This window comes from Pelodiscus sinensis, chromosome 3 (assembly GCF_052426305.1).
Source record: "Pelodiscus sinensis isolate ZL-2025 chromosome 3, ASM5242630v1, whole genome shotgun sequence".
NCBI classification, from domain to species: Eukaryota; Metazoa; Chordata; order Testudines; family Trionychidae; genus Pelodiscus; species Pelodiscus sinensis.
In genome coordinates, this window is record NC_143054.1 from 24,824,951 (window position 1) to 24,843,913 (window position 18,963).

General features: G+C 41.7%; 1 protein-coding gene across 1 annotated transcript in view; it reads right to left on the reverse strand.

Moving 5' to 3' along the window:
• Positions 1–11,416: 11,416 nt before the first annotated feature.
• The window catches only part of DDX1 (DEAD-box helicase 1), a 46,415-nt gene continuing 38,868 nt past the window's right edge, over positions 11,417–18,963 (reverse strand). The window contains exons 19-26 of the mRNA XM_075923471.2: positions 18,365–18,511; positions 17,660–17,751; positions 14,926–14,998; positions 14,730–14,802; positions 14,600–14,642; positions 14,204–14,299; positions 12,144–12,264; positions 11,417–11,758 (exon numbers count right to left, since the gene is read on the reverse strand). Coding sequence (XP_075779586.1) covers positions 11,628–11,758; positions 12,144–12,264; positions 14,204–14,299; positions 14,600–14,642; positions 14,730–14,802; positions 14,926–14,998; positions 17,660–17,751; positions 18,365–18,511 — 776 coding nt within the window. The 3' untranslated portion in view covers positions 11,417–11,627. The remainder of the gene's footprint in view (positions 11,759–12,143; positions 12,265–14,203; positions 14,300–14,599; positions 14,643–14,729; positions 14,803–14,925; positions 14,999–17,659; positions 17,752–18,364; positions 18,512–18,963) is intronic.

Below are 18,963 nucleotides of genomic sequence, written 5' to 3' on the forward strand. Positions count from 1 at the left end.
CATATAATGAGGCCTTTTGATCCCTGAAATAGTTTCTCACATCAGCAGCACCTCAATAAATGAACTCATTCTTCTCTTTCTAAACTCTCCACTAAGCAGCTGTTGGAGAGCTGCAGTCCTCTATTGGGAGATGTAGTGGCCCTTGTGGGAACTCAGTTTAGCACTCATGTTAATTAGCTTAATGTGGGACACAGACTAGTGAAGTTTAGGGTTTCTTCTTTGAATAATTAAGATGCAAGTTCTGGATATAGTAAAACTTCTGTGGGAAGATGAGACATGGCAAAATATCCAATAGGTACAGCAGTAGTAGTGCAAAGCACAGAGCCATCATTCTAAGGAAGCGCCACAGGATGAGGGAGAGAATACAAATTTTTGCCACTGTAGGTAGAATGTATTGATCTGCGTCTTGTAAACATATATAAATAAAAATAAATAAAATTAGTACTGCTCCATTTGATTGCTTCAGTATGAATAGGTGGGGGTCACACTGAGTCAAGCTGCTAATTTTGTTCAATGAAGGTTTTGAAAGCTTGGAAAGCCACCTCTCAATGAACAAACTATGAAATATGTTTAAAGCCATATTACAACTAAAATTGGGATTTCTGAATGTGATCTTGGGACAGCAGTCTCACAGCTATACTATAGGGAGCTCGCATAACTTCACTTGGTCTTAGGAAAGAAAGGTTACCTTTAATATGAAATGCTTAAAGTAGGACGCTGCTGACTATAAAAAAGTTGGCATGCAAGTGGAGAGTCTGTGAGTAGCCAAGTTTTTCAAACATGACTAGTGATTCTGGAAACCCCTTTGACAGACATTAGAAAATGACCTAATTCAGAGGGTGGGGGGTTAGCATTTTCTGAAAATCAGGATCCCTTGAAAAGGTCTTCAGTTGCACATCAAAAATTGAAACATCTAGGAAATTGAGTCACTTTTGAGACTTTTACCAATGAGCAGTGGTTAGAAGATGTATTGTTTTCTAACTGCCAGCCCTGCAAACTCAGCATGGGCTCTGCAAGTTTTGTTTTTTGAAATTCTCCTTCTCACACTCATTACAAATAAGTTTTGCAGGCCAAATTAGGCTTTCAATGACCCTTGAGCAAACCACAGGGTCTTAACTCGTTTACAACAGATGTAAACTGACTGGAACCATGCAAACAAATGTTCAGAGAATCAACACTGTACTGTTTGCTCTTTTCAGAGTGCAGGCTCTAGTCTACCAGGCTCACAGAAGTAAAAGGCAACTAACTTGATTTTTGTCACTAAAGTAAACAAGAAGGATACTGTACTCACTGCATAGGAAAAGGGTATTATAGGATTTTTTAATAGGGGGCTTTGTAAAAGCAAGATGAAATTGGAATGTGTGTTCTGGCTGCAAACCCATATCCCTGACTGTTGGGTTATCTTATACCCAAATGTTTAGCTTGACCACATTCTTGGCACTTATTATTCTCCAAATGTTATGTAACCCACACACCTAGGCTACGTCTACATTGGCCCCTTTTGCGGAAGAGGCATGTTAATTTCACGAGTCGTAATAGGGAAATCCGCAGGGGATTTAAATATCCCCCGCGGTATTTAAATAAAAATGTCCGCCACTTTTTTCCAGCTTTTAGAAAAGCCGGAAAAGAGCGTCTACACTGGCCCCGATCCTCCAGAAAAAGCGCCCTTTTCCGGAGGATCTTATTCCTACTTTGAACAAGATCCTCCGGCAAAGGGTGCTTTTTCCGGTGGATCGGGGCCAGTGTAGACGCTCTTTTCCGGCTTTTCTAAAAGCCGGAAAAAAGCGGCGGACATTTTTATTTAAATGCCGCGGGGGATATTTAAATCCCCTGCGGATTTCCCTATTACGACTCGTGAAATTAACATGCCCCTTCCGGAAAAGGGGCCAATGTAGACGAGCCCCTAGTGTGGTTCACTGTCCCATGTGGTGGCACTTAGCTTAGGCTGTAGAGCGCCCTTGTTTTTAATCTCTCACTGTAAGTAGTCTAAAGAGGCAACGTCGAGACTGTGGGCTTCTTTCGGAAGAAGCTTTTCCGGAAGAGATCTTCTGGAAAAACTTATTTCAAGAGTGTCCACACAGCAAAAGCGCAACAAAAAGGCCATGCTCTTTTTTGAAAGATAGCATTCAATCAATATGGATGCTCTCTCACATTTAAGTTGTGATTAGTCTGCATAGAGTGGCCACGAGGATCACTCGGAAAAAGGCTTTTTTGGAAAAAGTGGCTTTCGGAAAAAGGCTTCTTCCTTGTGGAATGAGGTTTACCACTATCTGAAAAACCCCTCCGTTCTTTCAACTTTGTCGAAAACTTAATGGCAGTGTTAACGTAAGTATTGTTTTTCCAGAAAAACTGCTATTTTTCCGGAAAAATGCGGCAGAGTAGATGCATCCAGAGGCTCCTACATTCAGGTCCAGGACTCAGGTACACTAGGTGGTGGTTACAAATGCATTCCAGGGCACCTCTGAGTACAGATTGCATACAAGAATGCTGTTGCAGTCTAGGTAGATGGGGCGCTAAAGGTCAATCTGGGTTTAACTTATTTTTCATTTTAGGTCAGTCATTCAGCTCTATAAAACATATTTACAGTTAAAAATTAATTTGCAAATGAAAGATAGAAGGTAACAAAATTCTTACATTGTTAGAGGCAGAGACTGTCACTTCAAGCAATTTAAGAAGGTTAAGAGCACAGGCGGGCATTTTTTGGTTTAATTTTTTTAAATTCAGTAAGATGTTAATGAAAGTTAAGTTAAGGGCTGCTGTATATTTCAAGCTACTATGTGCTATAGAAAGTTGGATTAAATAAGGATACTAGTGAAAAAGTAGCATATTGCACATCAAGCTGTCAGCAGGATTTCTGTGCAATTTGGACTGTTGACAGAGAACTTTAAGTAGCTTCTGCTCATTTTAAAGCTTGTAGAGAGACTATTCCTTGAATTTGGAAAAGCTTTATTCAGTAGTTTGGTGCTCTGTAAAAGAACTGCTAACAGTACTCTAGTTATGGATAAGTCAATAGTTTTACTGTAAATCCAGTTACTCCGGTCTAATATTCTATTTCAGATTATATTGGGCTGTAACTTACAATGTAGATTCACCTTTTTTAATGATAAAAAACTAGCATAAAAGTTTAAATAGCACCAAAAATGTCATATGACTTTTTTTTGGTTCCAATTGTAGGTAAAAACTAAACTACCATTAAAGAACCAAATACTGCAATCAGCTAATGTACTAATGGCTTAGAGTTTTGAAAGAGCGGATTTTAAATATGACTAATAAGCAGCAAATACATTCCATAACCACTATTTTATAATTAATTCATGTTAGTGAAGCTCACTGATCCTTACAACCATCTCTGAAAAAGTCTATGAAGACTATGCCACTGAATCTTTATAGCAGAGGCTAATATGCCAGCTACTCAAGTATTTCAGTGAGTATCTTGGATAGATTTTACATAATACTAGGAAGCAGTGTCCCATGCCTGTTACACTCACCAATCTCCTGGTCTGTGGAGGTAGGCAGGCTTAACTATCCCTCCAGCTGCTGGGGAGGGCCGGGGCCGTGTGAGCCCCGGCCTCTGGTGCCCCCCACAGCCACCAGGGAGGGGGAAAGCCAGAGCTGCATCAGTCCTGGCCTCAGCACCCTCTGGCCCCCCCACTTCCCTTTCTGGTTGCAGCCCTGGTCTTTCGGCTCCCCTCTGGCCGCCGGAGGAGCGCCAAAGGTGAGCCAGGGACAGTGGTGGTGGGACCCAGCAGGAAGCCACTACCTCCACCTGGCCCACACTCAGGCTGCCTGCTTGGCACTCCAGCCTCGAAACTGCCTCCTCCCCCCCCCCCAAAAAAAAAATTACAGTGCCAGCACCAGCTTCCCTTAATTCGAGCCACACAATCTGTTGGGGGGTGGCGTGGTGTGTGTGGTAGGGTGTTACCCACCAGCCCAAAGGAGGGCAAAGGCCTGATGGGGGTGTACGTTGGGGGAAAGGTGCTAACTCCATTAGTGCCACACAAATCTGGGGGAGGCACCCAGGTGCAGGGGTTAAACCCAGGTTCCCCCACACCCAATGGGGGCATTTCCATGCAGGCAGCGCTGAGGGAACCCGGCGCACCCTGTGCATTGTGGGACTGGGCTGGGAGTCCTATTACCAGGAAGCGAAGGGCCAACCCACCCCTCCTTCTCTCACAAGCGACCCACAGCCAAGGGTGCACAGGACGACACAGACACTACTGCAGGCTCCGAACTGTGGCACATCCATCCTTGGGCTGATCAAATGGTGCTGCTCTGGCTCGCAGAGAGAAAAAACAGAGGCCTCACCTCCCTCTGTTCTTCTCAAGTGGATACCGGCTATACCCTGAGGTGTGCAGGACTGAGCGGGCAGAAGGAGGCTGTGAAGCAGCTGCTATACACCAAGTCAGGCTGCCTGCTTCCCAGCTGCCTGCTCCTCAGCCCAGCCCAGCCCTACCACTGCCTGTTCTGAAGTAACCTGAGGTACTGAGGGACGGACAGCCCCTTCTCACCAAAGCTCCGCTTCTCCACTGTGCCGGGGGGGAGACTGCATGGCTCATGGCTCCACGGAGCATGAGGGAAGGCAGAGTGACATGATATAACTTCTGTCATCCTGCAGAAAAAATGTTCTTTAATTCTACCTAATCTATGTATCTATCTATATAAAAATAGAGGGGGGGGGGGAATAAATTCTCATTAGATGGTGCTGGAGCTCAAAAATAGAACAGAAATGTACAAACATAGCTTGTGCTGAGAACAGGTATTTATAATGGGCTTTTACTGATCATGTGTTTTAGGCCTGTGCTCATGGTGTGGCTCTTAGCAGCAGAGATAATTAGTTCTGTTTCAAGTTAGATATGTTGATGCTACCTGTTGTGCTTGGGTTAGCTGCTGTGTTTTTGCCTAGGGCAGAAGGCAGCTAATGAAAATCAGGAAGCAGAGGCTGGTAGGAAAGTATACTTTTATGAGCTTATAGATTCTGTATGGTGTGATAGTCACCTACATCGACCTGTTCAACACATACTTTTTCTTGCTAATACAGGCAGTCCCCTTATGTCGGATCCGCAGTTACGAACAGGGCCGTTCCTCTCCCTGGTCTCCAGCAGACCAGGGAGAGGAAGCAAAGCGGTGGAACACGTGGGCAGCGGACAGGGCTGTCCGCTGCCCACACGCTGCGAGGCTTGGCTCTGCTTTGCCCCCCCCCCCCCGTTCCCCTGGTCTACAGACCAGGGGACCGGGGGGAGGGAGGCAAAGCAGAGCCAAGCCGCGGAGCGCCCGGCCAGCTGACAGCCCAGAAGCGTCTGGGCTGTCCGCTGCCCGCGTGTTCCGCCGCTTTGCTCCCCGTCCCCCTGGTCTGTAGACCAGGGGGACGGGGAGCAAAGCAGAGCAAAGCCACGGAGGCCGAGGTTCAGCAGGACAGCCACGGCACGTCTGGGCTGTCCCGCTGCCCCCACGCTCCGTGGCTTTGCTCCGGACACCTGTGATACAGCAGTTGGGGCGCTGCCAGTTGGTCCCGTAGCGTCGTTCTGGGCGCTACAGGACCAACCGGGCAGCACCCCAGCTGTTCTGCCCCAGGCGTCCTGATTCAGCCACTGCTGGTCAGATTCAGCAGCGGCTGAATCAGGATGCCTGGGGCAGAGCAGCTTGGGTGCTGCTGGGTTGGTCCAGTAGCGCCGAGGAGCGGCGGCGCTACTGGACCAACCCAGCAGCACCCCAGCTGCTCTGCCCCAGGTGTCCCCAAGTCAGCCGCTGCTGAAACTGCCCCGGGCTTCCTGGAATCAGCTGCTGATCAGTTTCAGCAGCAGCTGACTTGGGGATGCCTGGGGTTCTTAAGTTGAATCTGTATGTAAGTCAGAACTGGCGTCCAGATTCAGCCGCTGTTGAAACTGATCAGTTTCAGCAGCGGCTGAATCTGGACGCCAGTTCCGACTTACATACAGATTCAACTTAAGAACAAACCTACAGTCCCTATCTTGTACGTAACCCGGGGACTGCCTGTACACATTTTCTTTCTATAGTTGTAGGCAAAGGCAGTCTTCAGCCAACTAGAAACAGTATTTGCTCACTGACCAAATGCCCTCTTAGGTATTACAGTATATAGCTCCAGTTCAGCCTATGTACATGCATCTTCTACTAATATATTCACTCACAACTCAGTGCAGCACTTCTAATATCTTACACCATCAGAAAGTATCAGGTACGAGCAACTTTAGTGACTAAATGCCTTTAATGGGTCATTACAAAGATGATTTTTTTTTTAAGCTAGAGAGAAGATTTTAGGTAGATTTGTGTATTTTCCAAGCATTACGATGACAAATTCTTGGTAAGATCATCACATTTAGAGGGAGCATGGTGTACAGGCTTGAATGTGGATCTATAAAAATCAGGAGACCAAGTGACAGAATAGGTCTAAAACTGACAGTGTCTATATAGCCTTATACTAGCAGGGTATGTCTACACTGCCACCCTAGTTCAAACTAGGGTGGCTAATGTAGGCATTTGAACTTGCAAATGAAGCCTGGGATTTAAATATCCCGGGCTTCATTTGCATGTTCCCGGGCGCCGTCATTTTTAAATGCCCCGTAGTTCGAACTACCTGCCCGCGGCTACACGGGGCACGGACTAGGTAGTTCGAATTAAAGCTCCTAATTCGAACTACCGTTATTCCTCCTGCAAGGAGGTTTAACGGTAGTTCGAACTAGGAGCTTTAATTCAAACTACCTAGTCAGTGCCCCGTGTAGCCGCGGGCAGGTAGTTCGAACTACGGGGCATTTAAAAATGGCGGCGCCCGGGAACATGCAAATGAAGCCCGGGATATTTAAATCCCGGGCTTCATTTGCAAGTTCAAATACTTACATTAGCCACCCTAGTTCGAACTAGGGTGGCAGTGTAGACATACCCGCAGATAGTACAGTGAACACTGGCCAGCTCTGCCACTGGCCAGCTGCCTTTGGGCAAAATTGCTGTATCTATGAATTTCCACATTTGTAAGATGGGACTATTTAATACTGATCTCTCTAGTAAAAGGCTTTTAAATCTATTGATAAAAAGCACTACATATTGATAACAATTACTATACATAAAGAGCTCGGTATTAAGAACATAGTTAACCACACTCATCCACCTTTATAAAGCTCTTTGTAAGGTTATGTGAGATCACTCAGCATTAGGACTATGAGGAGATGCTTTCGATTTAGGGCTTTACTTTCAAACAGTTATAAAACTGGTCTATAAAGTTTTTGCTGAAATTTTTGGTAAATACAATATATTGAGAACTTTAATTGTCAAGGGGAACCCCTACAATAGGTACTAATAATGTCTCTTCAGGGTTTAACTTCCATCAACCATGGTTATACTTGGTCCATACATAACTAGGAGGTATAACTGACTGGTTGAGGATTTGAATACCAGTCAGCCAATCCACCCAGCTACCCCACCTCAAGTCCTCATCTCCCCACCCCCGAATAATACAAGTCTTATTTTAAAATGTTGCACAGTGAATGTATGCAATCCCCAATCAAGAATATACGTTTTTAGCTCTCAGCAAATTTTGTATCAACAGTTTGCTATCTACCACTAGGAACAGTATGTTATTTTACTCATACTTTAAATCAGTTATCAAAGTAAGTTAGACACATAGCATTATATGGATATTCACATATGGAAGTCACCACAGGCCAGTTTATATTCAAGTAGACAAGGTACATTTATTTGCATGTGTGGCTCCATAAACATGAGAACATTGAAGCAAACCCAGTATTGCCAGAAGCAATTTTGTCTGCACTCACAGTAACAAAATAGAACCATACTTAAAGTGTAAGAGAGCACTGAACTCCTGCCTTCAGAGTATACTAAAAAGGGGCCCCCAACTCAGCAGTTTGGACACTGAGTGGCAAACACCATCTGTATCCTTTTCCCTTCCATAAAAGGAACCTTTATAGTGTAGAAAAGGAAAACAAAGAAAGATAACTACCAGTAGTTATAAATACTCCAATAGTTAATCATCCAACGAGAGCATGATTTCTCATGAGACATACCAATTCAACAGTTTTGTACTTCAAACACAGTTTTATTTCTGACTATACTACAATGCAAAGTGCCAAATAAGTTAAACCAACATATAGTTCAACATTTCATTCATCCCAATTTTGGTTTTTAGAAAACAATTCTTAAGTTTATGAAAAATGAAAGCTAGTATACTTTGCTAAATTTTACTATATTCTTAAAATCTAGTACAACCCACTTTAGACCAGGAATAATTAACGTGTACCAGTACTGATTTGCTGGCCATCTATACCACCTATTAATTCATAGTCCTGAAATTTAATGACATTCAGTAACAGAGCAACTCATACTAGGTTGCACACACAGATGAAAATTTATCATTCCATGCTAAATTTATCTCAATTTAATGAGAACAGCAAAGAACAAACAGTTTTGGCATGTACAGGTGATCAGTCTACAGCAGGAATTTATATTGTATCCAAAACAAGCTACAGACTGTTTAAATAGTTAGTGATGAATAAAAACATTCCGATAGTTTAAATTGCATGTTTGATCATGTTGCAGAAACAAGTCAGCTAATGAAGCAAAGCTTCTTCATTGTTAACACTAAGTTTAACTCCAAACATGAAGATCCAATATCTTTGATTGGAAAATTCAGCTTGAAGCAATTTTTTATAAAAAGGAACCTAACCCCCCCCCCAAAAAAAACATTGACACTAAGTGGCAGTAACAAACTAGTTTAGATTTTGCGCTCCTTAGGCATCCATGAAACATTAGCACCACCATGAGGCAGTCAATAGATTTTCTAGGTCTTTAGCAATGAATTTAAAACAACTCCCCTTTGGTTGTAAATGGGTAGGTGTGCGCTCTCTCATTAACCAGCTCAGATAGATTAGTGTTATTTGCTAAGTTTCAGAGACATTCTCATCTCAATTGCACTGGTATGTCTAGGCTTAAAACTAACAGAACTACTCCACATTTAGACTGGTGGCAAAAATCCATCTTTATCACTACTTAGCTATGAATGCAAAAGCAAATTATACTGCTGGATTCAGAAATAATCCCTTTTTGGAAAAGTCACTTAATTGGGGCTTTGGCTAGAGAGCTTAGCTTGCTTATCTATGTAGCATCAGCCTTTGGGAATAGGCAAAGAGACGCCCAATCTCTAGTCAACATCAAGTACCTCCTCTTATCTGTCAATAAGCTACTTTTTTTTCCCCCCCCAAAGGCAACCAAGTATTAGTTGAGATCAGCTCTCTCAACCTTATGGCATCACTAGGAAAAAGGTTTGATTTGTATTTCAAGATAAGTAAAAGTTTGATGTTACTTTATCATCTACTACTGACCTAGCCAGCAGCCTGATTTAATACAAACAATAGTTAATCTCTTGCAACTGAGAGGACAAACAGTGGAGGGGCACACACACACACACACACACACACACACCCTTTCCGCCAACAATGATAGACATAAATGTCTACCAAGAAAGGTGTACCCCTTGCACTAGTCTCTGTTTAATAGTCAGGGTCTGAAGGATTGCTATTGGGAACCAATTCAATAACCAAGAATCCTTCATCAAATAGTATGTTCTCTCAAAGACTGCAACATGACTTTAGAGAAACTATCAATCAGAAAAAGCCTCTTTAATATAAAAGAGAGGCTAACAATGCGGTGGGGTTGGTATAAAACTGTAAAAAAGTTATTTTGCAAACCTGAACACCGAAAAACTATGTCCTTAGAAGTTTAGCCATCTTCAGTATCAGGATTGCATTTCAGAATTGTGAATGTCTAGTGCCTCCATTTTTTTATTTTGGTGCCTAGCCAAGACTGGTATTTGTGAGATCTTGTCTGAACAATTTTGCTAGACCTGTTCAAGAATTTTTCGTATGCTTATTTAGGACCAACTTAATTGATGATTAAAAAAACCTCCTCTCACTGAATGATTCTGATGCTTGTGAGTTTGTATAAGTGATTTTTTTGTTGCAAGATTAAAATTTCACGTAAGTTGTTAAAGAAGTGTAGGTTTAAGGAACATTGTTCAGTTAAATGCATCTTGTATATGAGTATAGTCCATCATCTTAGTGTACATGTCATACGGAGGATGGAGAAGGGGAATCATTATTTCCTTTATTGATGTGAAGACATGTTAGGCTTCCAATACCCCATGGAAACACACATTGTGAGAGCCTGCCTGATCTGTGGCACTTTTGCATGCATCAAGTAAAAGAATACTAGAAAAAATTTCAGAGATAAAAGAACTTCTAGGCCAATGCACAATTCAGTTATGGTTTCCAGTTCTAATGAATCTTTCCTCAGTTTTTTCAGGTTAAGTTACTGACAAAATAACTAAGTTCTCTTTCCCAGACCACCTCCTACAACATAGTCTTCCCATTGAAATACTTATTTTTTTGGTATAACAAGTAAACAAATGTAGGCTGCTGGGTTCTTTTCCCAATGCCACTGGACCATTTCCTCTATTCTAGCAAGCAGGCACACTACTGCAATTCTTGAAATACGTTTTCTGGGAACAAGAATGGAAAAAATATTAAGGGAAATGGGACACACATGCTCCTCCACATACAATATCAGACACTTCCCAGAGCTTTTGATATTTTTTAATTAACTTGACAAATGCTGTTTTAATAAGCCACTGAAAATAGTTTAAAAGTAACATTAAGGTTTTTAACTGAAGCCACAAAACTGAAGTAATCCAAACACTGAAAATAAAATGCCATTAGATAGACTGTACTTGAAAGACGTGTGCATGCAATTTGTAGTGACTATGGAAAAACCTCTGGTAGCACCATCAACTATTAGTATTTATAAGCTCTGAAATGCTTATGAACGCTGCAGGCTCCTGGTTCCTGTGACTTCCATTTAGCAAAGTGAATTCAGCGTTCATTGCATTTCCGCAACAAACATTGGAGTACATATGCATTATTCTGCAGTTTTGCATTTCAGCTATATTCACATGTTCTGAAATACTCAAAGCTAGGTGATAAGAGGACCAAAGTTCAATGGTTTTGTTACAAGACAGAACCTCTAAAATTCCTAAGATATGTAAAAGAAACTTCACGGATTCTTCCTACAGTATTTATTTTAAAACAACGTACTTTGTGAAAAGCCACAGTTGTTTGTAACATGCATTACAACGTATTTTTTAAAGGGACTAGAACACAACTGAACAACGTTTATGTCAGGGCTGGTGGTTCTGTCAGGGCTGCGACTGAAAACTGAACTTAGCCAGATGAATTAATACAAGGGCAAATCATTTTATATTTACTAGAAACACACTTAAAATTCTCACTCAATAGGATAAATTAAAATTAGCATTTAGTAAATCAAAACCCTATGTAACTAGCAATTCTGAAAACTCAGTCAAGGGTGAAGGAAAAATATAAAACATCTCACTCAATTTTAGATTAGTTCTCTTTTATTAGGTCAACAGTCACAACAGCTAAAACATGGGAATCTATATTCTTGAACAGAGGTGCTTGACATGCAAGAATAGTGTCTGGTTTTTAGCATTATTGTAAATACTGCTGCCAAACAGCAGCACAAGATTTCAGTACTTTCAATATGGAACTTTTTTTAATTATTCAAGTCTTGCCTAAAGTGTGGCATATTCAAAACATTCTGAACAGCTGGTTAGGAAGGTAGCCAAGATGTAAGAAAGATGTCTGAGCCTCCTTTTCAAGGGCGGCCAACTCTTGTACTGTAGGTGCCAAAATATCCACATGGCCTTTATAGGTTCCACCTGCCAAAAAACAACCACACTCTAAAGAACATGCTTGAAATAACTTGTCAGCAGTACTTCTGTTCAGTTGCAATTGTTCAGAAATTTTGCTATTACAGCTTTACTAACTTGCTACTGGCAAATTTGCAGCCCTCACCACACACAGAGTAAATCTTATCCATTGCAACTAAGTTGGAAACAGAATTTTAATCTAGACAAAAACCAATAAAAACCCCTTCATAAAGCAGAGTTTAGAAGGTCAGTTTATTTAACTGCGTTTATGTGAAGGTTAAACACATGCTCATGGCCATAAATAAATGCACACCTATCCCTGCAATTCTCTGAAATGTTTTTGCTTATAGATGGAATATAACACAGGACTACAGAACACTAATTAGTTGCTTACCGCCTGCAGCCCTTCTTTGTCCATATGTAACCTTCCCATCAAAGTCATCTAACGGTACTTTTATATCTGGCTCAACTTGGGAAATAGTACAATTCAGATGTTCTTCAATCTCTCCCAGCAACTAAGAAAGGAAACACAAAAAGTCAGTTGTAAGAAAGATTCTTCCATTTCTGAAGTAGAAGATAGTCAATGGCGTAGAACAATATAATACTATGTTCAGTGGTTCCAAAAGGAGTGGCATACAGCCAAGAACACTGTTGCCCTCAAAGGAAGTACATGCATACTAACTTAGACTAGATGACCACTTGATTTCCCTTTGAGCCTTTCACTTCTGTGATTCTCGCTAGACAATCTCTGACAACTGTGTTTGTCTAACCTGTTCTTAGAAATCTCCAATTATGTAAGATGCCACAGGACTCCTTGTCACTTTTCCAATTACAAGGATTCTATAATCTTTTGCTTACCTAGCCTTACATCAAAGCACCAATATCTAATTTAAATATTTAATTTTCCCTTGTTAAAAACTAAGCTTTTCCACATTCAGTGGATATAGAGAACTGATGACTGTTCTCTTTATAAAAAAAAAAGCTGTTGCATTATTGAATACTTCTTCCCCCCACTTCCAATTCTTGTTTTCTAAACAGGGCCTATTTTTTTTCCAAACATCTCACATGTTATGTTTTCTAAACCTTTTATTTTTGTTGCTTTCTGAATTCTCTACAATTTGGCCACTTCTTTCTTTAAAAAATGGACAAAGCACTCCAATGGAGGCCCCACCCACAGTGAGGAAAGGGGAATTATTACCTCCTATATCTTACATACACCTTTTAATACATCCCAGAATAACCATTATCATTACAAATTGAGGCTCCTTGAGACTACAAGTAACTCGATATTGGCAGAGCCTCCAGCAGTACAAGACCCCTACTGCAGTGGTTTTCAGACTTTTAACACTGGTCACCCTTTCCACTCAGAAAGTCTCTGATTATGATCCCTCCTTATAAGTTAAAAAGTGAGGGGGCCTTTAATTGGATTTCAGGGTAATCAGCCCCAAAGAGCTCAGCGCTTGTGACCCCCATGTAACCACCCTGCAACCCCAACTGGTCATGAACCCCCACCCCCATTTGAAAACTCCTTCCCTAATGACTTAAATAGGGCCTCCGCACAGAGTAACTTACAGGCTGTACATAAATGCTTCTTTTATTACAAACAAAGTTTTTAATTTTCTTTATTTCACAAGTATAAGTTGCCATGAATTTCTAATAATTTCATATTTGACATATCCCACTCAAAATCTGTGCTTGTATAAAAGTGACTCTCAGGATAAGCAAAATGACATAAGTACTCTTAAGGAATGCTGTATCTTAGTAAATGAAACTGACTGAATATTAGATTTTTAATTGCATTTTATAACAGTTCACAGTATTTCTTAGGGAAGGTGACAAAATGCATTCAGAATCTGCCTGCTATTCTGGATATGGAAGATGAGACTATAAAAAAAATCATAGTCTGTGCAATAGCAGCATAATCAGCTGCACTTTATTAATCTTATTGGGAATTATTGTATTGGGGATACTAAATTTATTGAAATGGATGTGCAAACTCATCTTCACCAGTCTATAAGATTGAGACATTCTGCTTCCTATGTTATAATTTTTAGAAAGTTAAATACAGTGTAATTAAAACATTCACTAGTAATATCCTAGCACAATGGAGTCAATTATTCTATCTGTGAGAACACTGGATTTAAGTCAGTGCCCAAATTCAGAGGATAAAAAAAAAAATCCAAGAATTTTCTATCACCAATATAATAATCAAATGAATTTCAAAGTCTGTAAATTAAGATGAAATATAATCATTCCCAGCAAGCACAATTTTCACTTGAAATGAAACTATTTGTAAAGAGTCTTTGTTCATGGGATTTTGAAAATAAAATGATTTATATTTCAATTAAAACTAGACTACAATTATAATACACATTTCTCTCAACCCTTCAGAAACTAGTATCAGCTATTTCTTTTAAAGAAAAAGATATTTGAGTAAAACAGATGAAAGATTACCTGCATCTCATTGTACCATATGGTGCAACCTCCATCTTCCTTCAGCCTAGTATTATAGCAACCCTTCCCACGGTTACTACAAACATGATACCACACCTAGACAAGTGAAAAATATGCCATACCAGCAATTTAAAACACATACTAATACATCTATTATTTTCATTAAACCCAGAACAAGAACTAGGACACTCAATTACTGAAGCCCCATTTCAATAAAGATGCAAGAGGCAGATGCACTAACCCAAAGTTAAGTACACAAACAAACCAAGAGATTAAACTAGGTATCAACCATGACCCCCGTCCCACAAAAAACACCACATCCACACTGACACCCTACACTTCACTCCAAACAACTTTTGTTCTACCCAGTGCCTCTGCTTTTGGATTAGGAATTACCTTCTCTTTTTCTGTTGCCACGAGGGAAATCGCCAGACCCATTCTGAAACGTTAGAAAAATGTATTTAAATAAATATTTCTGAAGTACATTTAAGCATTAAGCCTCATAGGACTAATGATTCCAGCATACCTTTCAGCTCTGCCTACTCTCCCAATTCGATGAACATAGTTTTGCTTTTCATCAGGAAGCGTGACATTGATAACTGCATTAAAAAAAGTAGACATTACTATATACTTAATGTAATTCAAATATTTGGTTTAAATTTATGGATTTTTCAGCATTACATAGCTAAAATTCATGTATTAATCATATTTAGACTTCTTACCATAAGGAACACCATGGATATCAATTCCTCTAGCAGCTACATCGGTGCAGATCAAGAATCGGACATCTCCTTTCTAAGGAAAAATTTAATTCATAGTTAAACACACTATAGGTTTTGAAAACAAAGATTTCTGCACCCCCACCTTACTCTATTTAAAGGCACTTGAAGTGAGTGTATCTTTTGAAATCTGTATTACTCATGTAGCCTAACATCAGGTTCCTTTAAAAAAATTGGTCCTAGTCGTTAGAAATTATATGCAGTCAATTACACTAAATTAATTACAGGAACAGTAGGTCACAAGGGTTTGATGTCTCAGATGGGTAGCTGTGTTCGTCTGTAACTTTAAAAACAGAGAACAGTCTTGTGGCACCTTAAACATTCACCAAACTATAGTATCATAAGCTTTTGTAGGCAAAACCCATGCCACCAGATGAGCTGGGAAAGTGAAGAAACAGAATGACAGAGCCAGACAAGTACTCAGGAATCTACTTCAAGACAGGCCTATACAATATATTTTTGTTAGTGTCTAAGGTGCAGTACTCATTGTTTTTAAAGGTTTACATCAGGGGTCAGCAACCTTGAAGAAGTGGTGTGCCAATGTTTAACTTATTCACAGATCTGTGTGTTTTGGGGGGGGGGGGGGGTACGAAGGAGGGCGAGAGGCAGGGCTGTGGCAGGCCTGGTATGGTGACTGTATTTTCTGAACTAGCTGCAGTTAGGGAGAACGGTTTAATTTAAATTATTAAACAGATTAAACGTTTTAAGTTTTCAGATTAGTTTATCAAATTTTATTTTAAACAAATAAAGTAAAATATTAATTTATGTCCAACACAAAAGTTTCCCATGTTTTATTTATTTATAGCAAGGGTGGGGAACCTTTATTAGGTTTGGGGCCACTGACTTACAGAAAAATCAGTCAGGGATCACACAAGTGAGAAGCAAAAAACTCCTCAAACTCCCAACCCTCATTGATATGGCTCTCCAACTGAGACACCTCTTTCCTCTGTCACTCCAGCCCCACAGGGTGAGGGGAAGAGGCAGGGAGGACTGAGGTTCAGGGCTTCCCATAGGCCAAATTTACTATTCTGGAGTTGGAAGATTTTTATGGACCCCCTTAAGTCTCTGGGGTGGGAACAAAAATGAGGGATTCAGTGTGTGGGACAGGGCTACCGGCGTGTGGGATTGGGATGGTGTGCAGGATCTGGGACGGTGGTGGGGTGCAGAAGAGGGAGAGGTTGTGAGGTAGGGTGCAGAAGCCGGCTGGGAGTACGGTGTCTGGCCAGGAGAGAGGGTGCAGGAGCAAGGGAGGGTGCGGAGTGTGGCCAGGAGAGAGGGTGCAGGAGCAACAGTGGGTGGATGCAGGAGCAGGGTGAGGATAGGTGTCTGGCCAGGAGGAGGGTGCAGGAACAAGGGAGGGTGTCAGAGCAAGCTGGGGGCATGGGGTCTTGGCCGGGGAGGGGAGGGGGGCGGGAGAGGAAGAGAAGTGAGTGAGGGGGATTAGATTGTGAGGGTTTGGGCAAGAAGGGGGACTCTTATCTGGCTTTTAGACCTCCTTGCGATGGGGATAGCTTCCAGACAGCTCTCTGCTGTTCCCCCAGTGGGGTGGGAAGGGGGAGCTCAGCCCCCACCTCCAAGCAGCAGGGATCCCCGCACAGCAGGGGGAGGAGGGTGAAGAAACCCCAACCTTCTCCACCAGACCTGGCTCACTGCTGCACTCCCAGCAGGGTGGGGAAGGGCAGGGGGAAAGAGCAGCAGCAAATTGAGTGCACCTGCTGAGCACAAGCACACCCTGCCCCAGCCGGACTACACTCAGCCCCTGCCAGGGCTGAAGTGACAGCTCCAAGGTGCAGAGGTCTAGGAGCAGCTCTACCAGGTGTTACCTTGGACCCACCTGTCCCCCCCCAGCAGTGGTGACTGTACCAACAAGTGGCCTGGAGGAGGAGGAGGAGGAAGCAGCACAGCTGAACTGGGGGCCCACATACCAGAGGCAGTCCCACAAGGGGAGGGAGAGGGCAGCGCAGCAGGTGGCGGAGTGACTGGAAAATGCACGCCACCGGAATCTGGCAAGGCTGCCCGCCAGCAAAGCTCCAATGGAGCCGCCTATGCACTCTACAGAATGGGGGGAGGCTGCTGTACTGCATGAGGAGCAGTACACGGAGCCATTTCTTGGTCGCTTCATCTCCGCAAGCCAGGGTTCCCATCAACAAGTAGTGAAATGTCTTGGAACGCCCCGCTGGACATTTCATTAGTTGATGGGGACACTGGGACATAGTATTTAAAATTGGGACGGCCCTGTATGGATCTGGCAAGGAGGCTCGCCTGCCAGTGAAAAATCAGCTCACGTGCCATAAGTTGCCAACCCCTGGTTTACGTAATAGTGAATAATTACATCGTGGGCTTCTGGCTTGATATGCTATTTTAATGACGCTGCACCTAAAACTGGAGGACTGGCCATAACGTCATAAGCCATTCTTTAAGGTTTGTCACAACACCATATATGACATTACAAGTCCTATCCAATTCACAGAAGCAGACTACTAGGCAGCCTACTAGAAGTAGTCCTCTTTTCACAGACGATACTGCATTGTTAAGGACTTGTTCACCCCTCTCTGGAACTCAAAGTATGCATAAAAAGGAGTACAGCCTCATTTGAAATAACCACCATTATTGAAGTGGTTTGGGAATACTGCAGTTCCAGATCAAGCCTATACCCTGAAATAGCCTATATTATTACCTTAAATCTGTCCAAGTTTTGTTTTCTTTCATGAGGTTTTCTGTCACCATGCAGACAGACACACGAAAACTGATGTCCTTTCCTATCTGGACCTGAAAATTAAGGTTATTATATCTTTGTTCAATAGGATATTAAATACACAAATATACAACTTTCAATAATCATACTGATAGAAGTTTTAAGTCCAAAACTTATGGGTGACAGTATTCAGGTGCTGCATAAAGAAATAGGATTTGTATGAGAAGGGAGGCTTCATATAGGTCAAGCAGGATATACTGTGATGTGATTAACTATAATGTACTATTTATTACAGGAAAGTTCACTTTAAGTCATCTTTTTGGAAGGCATAAGTGACATTTCAATTAAGTTATCACCATCTAAATACATTTTACATTATATGGATTTCAGGTGCCTAGAGGTCAAGAAAAGTTTGGTGATCATAGTATGCTATCACACCACAGGTCAAGCACTGGAGGTCAACTGTGATGTTACAGCTTTCAGAAGATTTTATAATTAAAGATCTAAAACACTCTGAAAGACGAACAACCCCCCCCCATTTGACATCAATATCTTCAAGTGTCAGTATTTCTTTAAAGAAAAAGCAGAAGTGAAAGACTATTTCAAGCCTGAACAATAAACCAATAAAAACTGAATAGAAAATTGATTAACCAATAAAATTGATTAAATAGAAGTGAGAAATATTACCTCCTCCCTGTTGTATAAAGTACTGCTCCATGTTATCACAGTCTATTTTAGTTCTGCAGAAAATAATTGCTTGATCCATCTTGTGTTCCTTAATTGCTCGAACAGTATACTCTCCCTTCAGTATTTTAATAGCTTCAGACCACATTTCTGAGTATAAAGCAAGAAATGTTGGTCACTCAACACCTTTATAAAAATTCTATTTTCTAAATTTGTTACTATATGGTTTTCTGAAAATGGCTATGAACAATTATCCTAGGAACTAGGCATACTAGTAAGGGTGGGGACAGTGGGCCAGGCCTGCAGCACTCACTTCACTTGTCCCAAAGACAAAGAGTTCTCCACCCCTCCCGGTTCAACAAAAGTTAAACACCTCTCAACTGCACATGGGGAAGTTACCCGCTCTCAGGCAGGGTCTACACTAAACTAGAAAGGCCAGCTTAAGGGACGCAACTCCAGTTATGTAAAATGCTTAGCAGGAGTCAGCTTACCTTAAGTCGAAACTTGGCGGTGACCAGGCAAATGCTCCCGTCAGTTCCTCTTACTTCTTGCAAAAGGAGGAGTGCTGGACGCCAGCGGGAGCTGCCCTTAGTGTTCAATTT